Raw genomic sequence first — 12,828 nt, 5'->3', positions numbered from 1 at the left:
CATACACCAGATAGCAGGTGTCTTCCATTCATAAAATATCTGTAACAGTTGGACTTGAACAGATGCACAGTAGGTTGAAGTGTTGGGGGAAACTATTCTGGGGAAGCGAGTTCCAAAGAGGTGCAGATCAAGGAATAAAAGAAGGCTGATAGGCACAAGTTCTGCAGTATGGCAGTGTGACAGGCTAGTTATGAGTGCTACCAGATGCTCGTGTAGCACAGGGGAAGGTGTGGAGTGGTGGCACAAAGAATGGAACTTCGTCTGAGCATTTACATAAAAGTATCTGTAAAAGAATGCAAGGGAGGCAACATTCTATCTTACATGTAGGAGAGATAGTTCGTTTGTAATTGCAGGGTTATTAATAATTCTTACCGCTTTGCTCTGAATTTTGTCCATGTGTTGTAGTGCAGCCTCTTCACATCCATCCTCAAGAGTGAGCAATATACCAGCTGAGAGCGCACATGACTCTTGTAAACTGCAGCTAACTGCTCGTCGGTGAAGAAGTTACAGATTCTGCACAATAATCCAAGTTTCTTTGAAGTGGTTTGAGCAAGTGATCTAACATGAGAGGTCCAGCTGAGGGCGTTGTTAAGTGAAACACCGTGAATTTCAATAGGAATATTAGTAGCATTGAAGGTAATATATATATATACCGGTATATTATTTTATGTGTCCGACTCTGGGCAAAGGTATCAGGGTCTATATCTCGGGGGCAGTAACCTATCCCAAGGCCCAGTAGTCCTCCTACACCTCCACATGTCACCACTTCGGCGCTAACGCCCACCGTCCATATTGAATACATGCTAGGGCTGTCTCATACAGGACTGGTGTATTGGAATTAGCGTGGGTAATATAGGGACCAGGCAATATCTGTCTATTAGTAAACTGTTTGTATATAGTTTTCGTGACATTAAATGAGACAATATTATTTTTTCCTTATTCAGTGATCTAAGATAAGTCTCGATTTATGGTGATTGCTGTACTGAGTTGTGAGTTAGAGATATGAAATGTCATTGTTGAATTGTCGCGTTCGTAAGTGTGTTGTGGGCATGGAGTAAGAAGGGTTGATATAAACGAAGCAGTGTAGCAGAATGTGCGTTTGTTAGCCTTGGACAGAATTTTGTAGATGTTAATGCTAGTACATGCATAGAATCTAACAGTAATGGTAATAAGTATGTGATTATCCATAGTACTAGTACCGGTATTCATGTATGCTGCCACGCCTCACCCCACGCCATGTATACTGTACTGTTGTGCGGCTAGCCAACGCTCTCTGAATAAAAACTTTGGCCCTTTGGCAGAGAAGGTTGAATATCCCAATCTTACGTACCGTACTCTTATAGTAGTTGCTGATCAGTGGTTTTCCCTACTCCACATCTTTCTCAAATATCTGCATTTTAGATATTACTTACTCTGCCCAGCCTGAGTAATCCACGGAACGCATACGTTCTTCAACAGTCCCTTTTCAGCTGTTCTCACTCTTGAATGTGAGATTCATGCCATGGCAAAGTTTCTCTCCCGTTTGTTAAGGTGAGCACTAACATATTTTCATGCAGTCAGCTTGCAGCCTTTGTGAATACTTAGACCTCGGATCTGTATTAATGTATTTGTAGTGACTTCCCTAGGTCACTCTACTCTCCGTTTCCTTTAAAAGTCCTCCCCCCCCCCTCTTATCACTGTATGTGCTTACCGGTACATTACTCTTCTTAAACTCTTTCACCAATCCCAGTCTCTCTCCATTCACCAACACATCGCAGAGGGAGTCACCTTTCTAGCCATCGATTGTTGTAGGTACTCGGTGTCTCTGCTTTCTGATTTGGGTGCACACAGTCATTCACAAAAATCTGAACCAGTGTATAAATATTCCGCTGGCTATTATAAACAACACCCCATCAATTGCGTAGTTGCTTAAAAAAAAAAAGGGCGTCATCGTGTGGAAACAAAATTGAGAATATTCTTTCGGTTACACGCATAGAATCCCTGTTATGCTTCTGTCTACACTTTTGCTATTATATATTTTTAAGTTAATACAAAAATGTAAAACAAAGAAGTGTGTACGCCACTATTTTGTAATTTTATATTTTGCCTGGCGTCACATCCTTACTGGGTTCCTTTGACGAATGGCCCACCAGGTATTCGTGTACCTTCTCAGTAGCAACTCATTCCCCCTCGACACACCACCCTTCCTGTCCCGTTCACACCCATTTGAGAATTAGCTACCGTACTTAAAATTAATGTGAGTTGCTTCCAAAGGACTAGGTAGAATTGTGAGTATGGCAGCACGTGTGTAGACTGCGCTCGTGGTGTACTTAATGGAGGCAGCTAGTCACATGTGTTTTGTTCCGCTGACATTGCCCTCCTTCTCCTAGTGCCGCATACGGCCCGGATGTCGGAGGGAGAGGAGAGGGGTGGGATAGGGGCGTAGCAAGATTGTGAGTGTTGCAGGTTGTATATGAGGTTGTATATGTGGTCATTACCATAGCTCTTTGCCTCAATATTGGATTTCTGATAGCTACATGCTCTGTAGGCCAGATACTTTACAGGTGCCTTGTCTAGTCAGAGTGTAGTGGGAAATAATGTCTAGATTAACCGACCACAAAGACTGCCATATGTACCAATACGCTCAGTTATTGGCATCATCTTGACCAGTACAGTATGAGGTGGATCCAGTGTTTAGACCAGATAATAATGATCTGCCACGTTAATATGTAGGAAGATGAAAAGAGCGAGTGTGTTAGGAGTGCAATTATCCCCCTCCTTTTTTTTCTTTCATGTTTTCTGAGTTATTAGTGGATGGAATCTGAAATTACACGCGGCGACATTGGTCCTTCAAGGTAGAGTTCAAGGGTAAGAAGAAATGGTTTATGGTGCGTGTGTGGCAGGAAGATGGAAGACTGCAGGCGGAGTAATATTTCAGCATGACTCATCACAACGCACAAATCATCTCTTCCCCACACTCATTCCTTACCACCTCCACCACCACCACATCCTCCACCACTGCCGCCACCTCCCCCACCACCCCGCGCCACCACCACCAGCTGCATATTTTTTACCCCTCAAGTCTTCATTTTCCAGTAACTTTCTCTTGCCTCTTTCCCACCACCATCTTTCTTCCCAATGATTTCTTCTCATAGCCTACAATCTTCAATTCAGGCCTCTCTCTCTCTCTCTCTCTCTCTCTCTCTCTCTCTCTCTCTCTCTCTCTCTCATTTTCCCAGATTTTTCCTGTACGTACCCTGTGATACTGCAACTCATTGTGTTCCGTGTCGTGTGTAATGTTAGATGGTTTGGTGTAAGTAATGCCAACTAGACCATAACAGCGACACGCGATGGTACAGTACGGTACGGTATGGGTGTGGGAACATCATCTCAACCGCCACCCGCGACACTGGTTCACGTCACACATATACACAATGCCACTAAAGCCTCCAACACCGAGACATATACACAATGCCACTTAAGACCTCCAACACCGAGACATATACACAATGCCACTTAAGGCCTCCAACACTGAGACATATACACAATGCCACTTAAGACCTCCAACACTGAGACATATACACAATGCCACTTAAGGCCTCCAACACTGAGACATATACACAATGCCACTTAAGACCTCCAACACTGAGACATATACACAATGCCACTTAAGACCTCCAACACTGAGACATATACACAATGCCACTTAAGACCTCCAACACTGAGACATATACACAATGCCACTTAAGGCCTCCAACACTGAGACATATACACAATGCCACTTAAGACCTCCAACACTGAGACATATACACAATGCCACTTAAGACCTCCAACACTGAGACATATACACAATGCCACTTAAGACCTCCAACACTGAGACATATACATAATGCCACTAAGGCCTCCAACACCGAGACGTATACACAATGCCACTTAAGACCTCCAACACTGAGACATACACACAATGCCACTTAAGACCTCGAGCACCGAGACATATATACAGTGCTGCTTAAGACCTCCAACACTGAGACATATACACAATGCCACTTAAGACCTCCAACACCCATTTGTCTAGGTGCCGTCATTCTTTTATATTCATGCCGGCACCAAGCGATTTGTATTCACCCCAGGAAGGGCCTTTTGTACTGAAGGAGTGTATTATTGCTATATCTATCTATCTCCAGTTCAAAAGGTCCTCCCAAAGCTGAATGAAATGGTCAGATGGCAAGATTAAAATGAAAGAGACGTCTCCAGCTCAACGAGTTCATGCAGGGGGAAGCCAAGGCCCCTTTTTTTAGACGGAGATTTATGGTGCGCCTGTGGACATTGAACTTCATTAGCCTGCATCCCACATTACAGTCTAAGAGTGCAGTTAGTAACCATGCAGTGAGGCCAGCCATGATCCATCTTCACGTACCGGCATTTTCGAAATCACCCTAATATTATTGCCGTCTTTCCATCCCCTTTGTCGTTTAAAGTTCAGGCATGGTACTGAAAGGGACGCCTTCGTGTAGTGGCACCGATACAGCTGGGCGGCTCCATTACCCAACAATGTAGTCTCCCCTCTTTTCCCTCCCCATCCCCCGAATGGACGATGGTGGGCTGCAGGAGCAGGGCATCGTTGTCCTACAGTCCACTGGGTTCACGTTTCAGATGAACCCGAGACCACAACCTTCAAACAGCAGTCCTCATAGTGCAAGTTTTTCCTCCCCTTATTATATTTTTGACACTGGACATAGGTTTGGTGCCCGTTTCCGGAGGTCCAAAAGTCCTCACACGTCATATGCAACTAGTGCCGTCGGGTTCTGTTCTGAGGAAGCTTCGTAACACCTTTATCATAGCGATTTATTTTGCATACTACACCTTAGCATTTCTTTTGTTATTTATGTAGTTGATGTAGTTACTAAGAGGTTGTTGATGTATATTATGCAGAATAAATCGCTAAGGAAGAGGTGTTACGGAGTCTAGAAAGCCACTTAAAATGCGACCCTAATTCTGAGCTGTATGATGAGGTTTGCTGTGTCATTAATCCCTTTAATCCGGTGACGCTCTCTCTCTCTCTCTCTCTCTCTCTCTCTCTCTCTCTCTCTCTCACACACACACACACACACACACACACACACACACACACACACACACACACACACACACACACACACACACACACACACACACATACACGATATTTTTCAAGTCACGAAGGACCAACAGTAGTGAGTTAATAAATACTGTATCTAACTCCTGCTTTATAAATTAAATAAAATCGCTTAAAGGTAGAGAAAATAAACCATAAATAACTAGCTGGACTGATGGAGTTAACGATGAGCCATATTTAAACGGAAACTGCGCGATATTTGAATCCTTAAATTGTTCCCGGTGTACCAGCTGCCCCAAAATGAAGAGGAATTTCAGAAACTCTTGCTCGCCATTACTTGAGTGGTTTACGCGCTTGTTTCTTTGTCCTTTTCTTTTCGTATCTTTTGTATTTTCTCCTTCTGTAACCACCTGTCGTGTAATTCGTAAGTTGTCCTCTCTGACCCTCTGATCGGTAGGGATTTTTCATAGTTGAATAAAACAGCGGGTATTAACCAGACTGAAACAAGTGCGACAGTATCAGTGAGAGGGTTAAAGCACGAAGTACTGTGTGTGTAAGTTTTTGACGGTTAATTTTGGAATTTGTGTGTGTAACTGCTGTACTGTGTTTTCTACCTCTTTCTGTACATTCATCCATCAATCCATCCATCAATCTTATGCTCCCAAGAGACCGGGGCTAGGCTACTCAATCCAGACATTTAGTTCCCAATGCCAGAAGAAGAAGACTAAGGCCGGACTTGGAGGGCGAGCCTACTCGAGTCGGCCTCAGCTGGTTACATTTAACCATAAACAGGATCAAGGCAAGGCTGAAGTCTGAGTTCACAAAGCCGGGCTGTAAGTTGCAGTCGTAGCGAAAGTTCTAACGTTCCAAGAATAGCAATCACCGTGACGAAGTTTGTTTACAAAAAATGTCTGCTCAGACTTCAAGGCGGGTGTTCACAGAGGAGGAAGTCTGCCCTTGCTCACGTCCCACTTAACAAAGTCAAGCCAAGTCCAAGTCCGGCTCAAGTAGTTGTTCTGGCGTGTGCACTTAAGGCAGAGCATTTAGTCACCATCCGATGAGTGCTGGTGTGTGAGCAATACACTCCAGCTTTCCATAAGACTGAGCCATTGTGGACTACATCCGGTTAAAAGGCCTTGACCAACTAGACCACCAGCTGTCCGGTTGCTTTTGGGTTATTTATTTATTTATTTTTTATTTTTTTTAAGAACAGATCGCTCGTCGTTCAGTACAGAGTCACCTTAAGCTACTTCTGCATTGACTGAGAGGATGGTGGACGTCCGTGGACTGACTGCTGTTGATATTAAAGCTAAAGATGGTGCGAGTATATTGATGCCAGGCGATTTTATGTACCCTGTAGTTTAGAAGAAATTTCGAATTATTGGAGTTAAGTACAGCTCTTATTAACCCTTAAATTACGAGAGGCTATTCCCTCAGGTGAGTAAGGTCGTCTGGGGGTGTGAAAATAAACGAACATAATTAAAAAAGAAAACGAAATGGGTTACTCTTCACCACAAGGATGTATTTTTGTATTTTCGTGTTATCAGCCAGACGATTTTATTTACCTGAAACACTGAAGCATTTAACTTTTCACTAGGCCTACCTGATGCCCCAAAGCTGAATAAATGTGAAATGTAGGTTATCAATCTATCTATTTCCAGACGCCATAATCCCGTAAGGGGTGGCCGTTTGACTTTGAGTTAGTAGTTTTACGGGGAGGGGCACTAACCCTCCTCCAACCCTCCAACCCACTTGTTGACACGTAGGGAGTACGTATGGTTTGGTTATATGGTTACCACCCAGCGTTGTAAATGGTTTCTTGGCTTACAGGAATGAGTGTAAAATAGCGCGGAAGTATATTACTGAACATTCACGATTCAGACGCTGCATGAATGTGACAACTCAGCAGTACCCCTCCGCTCACAGAAACTCGTCTGGAGGTAGCAAGAACAGGTAAATACATGCCATCACCACACTGAAGGAGGTAAATACTGTACCGATAGCCTTTCGTACGGAGGTGTGTGGAAGACCGGCATCAAACAGAGACCGCGAACGGAGGGGAAATGCCGCATAGAATTAGTTCATTAGGAGCAAGCTTTACGGTACTGGTATTCGGTTTGAGTTTGGGGTTATTTTGTATATGTGTGGTGTTTTTGCTTTTTGGCGATTTTGCAATTATTTTTATAGATTGTTTTGTTTTATTGTTATTGTTGTTGTTATTATTATTGTTATCGTTATTATTATTATTATTATTATTTATTATTATTATTATTATTACTACTACTACTACTATTATTATAATTGTTGTTTTTGTTATTATTATTATTATTATAATTGTTTTTGTTATTATTATTATTATTATTATTATTATTATTATTATTATTATTATTATTGCTACTACTACTACTGCTACTGCTACTACTACTACTACTACTGCTACTACTACTAGTAATAATAATAATAATAATAATGCTACTACTACCACTACAACGTCAGTCTGTCTCTGTTTGTACTCTTGATCACGGGCGTTAAAATTAGGTCACACTCCAGTCTTTCAGTTTTAGCGGTAGTGGTAACGGGACTGTCATGATCTTTTATATAATCCGCTTATCGATACCTGCCTCAGTACTTCCACCTTTAAAAATTTATCTTGTGCTTGCGTCATACAGGTAGACTCAGTTCTTCATTTATGCAACAAGTTAACTCTGGAACTGTCTCCCTCTGTCTGTATTTCCTACTTCCTGTGATCTCCAGTCTTTCAAATGCTGTGTGTCCAGGCATCTCGAAATGAACGGTTCTTGAACTTGGCTCTCTTTTGTATTGTTTTTGTTTATTTCTTGGAGGGAACGGTTTGCGGGCTCCTAGCCTTTGGTTCCTTCTTCCTTGCATAAAAAAAAGGTAAGAGTCAGTCAGGCAGAGTCATCCAGGTAGAATCAGGCTGGTAGAGTTAATCAAGTAGTCACGTAGAATGAACCAGGTACTCAGACAATTAGAGTTCAGGTAGACACAAAATTAATCAGGCAGCCAGGCAGGTAGAGTTAACGAGGCAGACAATATTAACCATGTAGTCAGGCAGGTAAACTAACCAAGTAGAGTCAGACAATTAGCCAAGTAGAGTCATGCAGGTAGAATAAAGCCAAAATACCCACTTTATGGTGCAGGTGTGAAATGCTTACGTCATGCAGGCAGCCATGCGGGGGAAGGGAGAGGCGCCCTTAGTGGAAAGCAGTGGATTATACTTGACCAGGTAACCTATAAATGGGAAGGTGTCGAGTCATGCTTTTTGGTGTCTGTGTAGGGTAGCTCTCTCTCTCTCTCTCTCTCTCTCTCTCTCTCTCTCTCATGCCACCACTTGCGTACTGTTTGTCTAGTGCATATATGGAGATATGATGGTTCTTTTTCAGTAGGGTGTGTGTGTGTGTGTGTGTGTGTGTGTGTGTGTGTGTGTGTGTGTGTGTGTGTGTGTGTACTTACTGTCAAGCATGGAAGAAAGAAATACGAACGGAAAGTACTATTTTTTCTCCTCTCTGTGAATATTTACCGACATGACTAAATTTTCAGCATCAGTATTTATTCTTCGTTAATTCTATGGGTTTCTGAATGCGTGTTGATATGGCCTAGTGCAGGATAGTGTAGGGTAAGATAACGGGATAATTTTTGAGAGAGTGAGAGAGAGAGAGAGAGAGAGAGAGAGAGAGAGAGAGAGTTGAGGTGTTAGACTGAAAATAATATGAGGAAGAGGGAGAGAGAGAGAGAGAGAGAGAGAGAGAGAGAGAGAGAGAGATTTGAGGTGTTAGACTGAAAAAGAATATGAGGAAGAGAGAGAGAGGTACCGTAACAAGTTTTGAGAGAGAGAGAGAGAGAGTAGTGGGAGAGTAAGGTAGACGAGGGTGAAGACACAGGGAGAGGAGAAACCAGTACCAGACAGTGAAAACAGAGGGAAAGTGCAGACAGTATGAAAAAAAAAATCAGGTTTGGCCCTCACGCAGTCAATAGGGGGGTTGTTCCTGTTGTAGGCTGGTGGACGTGTGTGGAGTAGCGTTTGGAGGGCACGAGAGGCCAGCGACGAGGTCAGGGTGAGGATTGGAGCCTGTATGCTGTGTTTACCTCTAGTCTGATTGCCATTTTATTATCTGTATGCTGTGTTTACCTCTAGTCTGATTGCCATTTTATTATCTGTATGCTGTGTTTACGTCTTCAGTCTGCCATTTTATTTTTTCCCCTAAGAATAAAAGTGTTTACAACCCCAGGCTCATCTGAACGTGAACCCCGTGTACCGCAGGCCAAATTTATCCTTCCACAGCCCACCTGTTTTTCGAGAGGTAGGGAAGGAACTGAGGTACGTGTATATCACCTGGCAGTTCAGTCGCCCGGTCATATAGGTGCTACCACGTGAAGGCGCCCCATTCTAAAACCTGTTTTGTTTTTGTTACCTTCCTACGGTATTATTCAGTTTACGGGAGAGGCCTACGAACTCTAGACGTTAGATATGTCCTTCATTAATCCCTTCAGTACAAAATCTTTCCTACGTTGAGTAAAATCGTCTGTACTGAGGAGGTTAACATTACTTGGCTCCTTTGACACACTTTAAGCTTCATAAAATCGTCTGGCTGTAGCTGGAATAGAAAACTAAGCTGTCTCGGCCATGGGTGTATTAAATGTGTACACCTGTCACTCATTTCGTTAAAAAAAAAAAAAAGTAGGTACGTTGTTAATATTTATGTTGTGCTAATATTTATGGACGTCCTTCATTCCCCAAAACCAGAATCAAATCTTTAGCCATGTTTTATTAATGGCTGAGTTTTTGATCATTCGTTGGGCGATTCGTCATCTGTAAGAGCAAAAGACAAAACTGGAGTTATATTGTGCTAGTTTCTGTTTAATTAATATCTAAGGCTGTCATTCGGCCATCAGGAGGAAAAACATATATACCGGCAGTAGCAAGTTATGTTGTTATGCTCTTCCAAGTTGAGTATGTCGCTTTATTGCAGTAATATCTAAGCAGTTATTCATTCCCCAAGAGCAGTGTAAAATATGTCATGTTTTGTTTACCACTGCGAGGTCTTCTGTCCTACAAATAGCATAATAGACCCGTAGCTATATTTTGCTAATATCTTTGTTGTGGTAATATCTGCGTTGATCCTTCGTCCTCCCAGAAAGTGTTAAAATATGTAACTGTTTTTCTGTATGTGTTGTGCTAATAATAACAATAACCATTCCTTCCCCTGTACTCTTTTTACTCTAATTTGATCCAGATTTTTTTTTCTTTTTGCAACTCATGTATCTGAGTGGCAGAAAAATTCAAGGCTGCAGCTCTACATCCTTTCCATAGCACTTCTTGACTAGCACCATATTCTAATGCCAATCTCTTGATACAACTCAGCATTGAGGATGGCGAGATCGGATTTTTAGGCCGTGTTATTGTAAAAAAAGGTATAGTAAATAATGAAGTATGGTGCTGTGATTTGCTAATATATACAGTATGTGTTGTTCATATTTTCGGCTTTTTTTTTTTCATCCCACAAGAACAAATTAATATGTAGTTATGCTGTACTAATCAATACTGCGATCGTTCAAGCACCTGGGGAAAAACAAAATGCACACCAAAGAAAAAGCGGCCCAAGGAGTTTCTCGCTTGTGAAGGAATGAGAGCTAACGAGAAGGGGTCGTGGGGTTGGGGTGGTCGTGGGGGTCGTGGGGTGGGGGGATCGTGGGGTAGGGGTGTGGTGGGGTGGGGGGATCGTGGGGTAGGGGTGTGGTGGGGTGGGGGGATCGTGGGGGTGGGGCCAGTGTCCAAATATCATCTAGTAATTACGCCTCCTTCTGATTGCCTCATGATCGTTGTGGGAGGTGGTTAAAGTGGATCATCCCCAGCAATAAGAGAGGAAGCACTTTTACGGCGCGTGGTGTGTGACGGATTTGTTTAGTGTTAAATTGTGGGTCTTTTAACTTTTTTTTTTTTTATACAATACGTTCAGGCATCTCCAAATTAATGGGTTTTTAGTTTCACGTTTCTTCAGTTATAAGAGGGACATGTTTTTGAGACTCAGATTTGGCCTCTCTCTCTCTCTCTCTCTCTCTCTCTCTCTCTCTCTCTCTCTCGTGTGTGTGTATGCAAAATATGTATCATTGCAACCAACATTCAAGAAAGTAGGGTAATTTTGTGTGCGTGGTTGTGTGCTATATACCTTATGTAAATCTTGCAGCTGACGCCACCGTGTTACCTCGATACAGTGAGTGAGGCCTGTGTTGTGGTGTGGTGTGGTGTGGTGTGTGCAGTGTGGTGTGGTGTGGTGTGGTGTGTGCCGTGTGGTGTGGTGCTGTGACGTTCTTTTGTGGTGTGGTGTTGTGGCCGCGGGAAGGATTTTTTTCTAGGTCAAGGTTTGGGTCCTTCCTTCCTTCCTTGCTTCCTTCCACCCATCCATGCTTCTCCATATCACGAAGGATCTTAACGTGTTCTTATCATATACGCGTCGCCAGGACAGGGAAATGCTGCCAGAAACAGTTATGTTCATTAGTATTTTTTCTTTATCATCATCATCATCATCATCATATTCATCATTAGCTACCTCAGCCTTTAGTCGGAAGTGGGATAATGGCGATGAATGGTTATTGAATTATTATTATCATCATTATTATTATTATTATTATTAGTAGTAGTAGTAGTAGTAGTAGTACCGGTAGTATAGTAGTAGTAGTAGTAGAATCGAACCTCAAGAGATGACTGTATGTTATTCTAGGGGAGTAAGCCAGTTAGCCTACCTCCCCTTCAGTATACTGGAGTAGGCCTGGGTTGTCCTTGCCCCAGACCCTTACACTTCCATGGCTCTGCTCTTACCGTACTGTTATTATTATTATTATTATTATTGTTATTATTATTATTGTTGTTGTTTTTCTTCATCTTCTTTTTCGTCATCATCATCATCATCATCATCATCAACTTCTTCTTGTTTTATTATTGTTGTTATCATGACTATTACTGTTGTTGTTGTTATTATTATTATTATTATTATTATTATTATTATATTTTTTTCAGTATCATCATCATCTTCATCATCATCATCATCATCATCATCATCACCATCATCAGTTTGCTTCTATAGTGTTGTTGTTGCCACGTAAACTTCACGTGAAAGGTAAGACTGCCAGACAGTAATCTAAACTGGAGTGAAAACAGAGAGTGTATATGGAAGCCAAGTTCCTGCAGAGAGTGTATATGGAAGCCAAGTTCCTGCAGAGAGTGTATATGGAAGCCAAGTTCCTGCAGAGAGTGTATATGGAAGCCAAGTTCCTCGCAGTTATATCACCACACATTTTGGTCCAGCCTTTACGAAACTCACACTATATTTTGGAAAGTTTGCTGTGCTCCCAAGATAGCCTTTATGGGTGTTAAAGATCGTTCGCTATCTCGTTACGGTATTTGTCTGTCTGTCTGCCCGTCTGTCTGTCTATATATCTATTTTTTGTGTTTATCTGTGTCTGTATGTGTCTTCGTCGTCGTCGTCGTCGTAGTAGTAGTAGTATAGGTTTGCTGCTACTACTACTACTACTACTGTTATTATTATTATTATTATTATTATTATTATTATTATTATTATTGTTATTATTATTATTATTATTATTATTATTATTGTTATTATTATTAATATATATTATATGATGATGATGATCATGATTATTATTATTACATCTACTACTACTACTACTACTACCTCAGTCACTTCTGAACGTGGACCCGGTGTAGTGCAAGCCCT

General features: G+C 41.9%; 1 protein-coding gene across 1 annotated transcript in view; it reads left to right on the top strand.

Moving 5' to 3' along the window:
- The first annotated feature begins 4,566 nt into the window (after positions 1-4,566).
- LOC145414042 (uncharacterized) overlaps positions 4,567-12,828 on the top strand; it is a 77,770-nt gene continuing 69,508 nt past the window's right edge. The window contains exons 1-2 of the mRNA XM_080283606.1: positions 4,567-4,802; positions 6,905-7,027. Coding sequence (XP_080139732.1) covers positions 4,567-4,802; positions 6,905-7,027 — 359 coding nt within the window. The remainder of the gene's footprint in view (positions 4,803-6,904; positions 7,028-12,828) is intronic.

This window comes from Coenobita brevimanus, chromosome 98 (assembly GCF_032717465.1).
Source record: "Coenobita brevimanus isolate Jiangsu-jjx chromosome 98, ASM3271746v2, whole genome shotgun sequence".
In the NCBI taxonomy this organism is placed as follows: Eukaryota; Metazoa; Arthropoda; class Malacostraca; order Decapoda; family Coenobitidae; genus Coenobita; species Coenobita brevimanus.
This window is presented reverse-complemented; position numbering and strand designations above follow the sequence as displayed.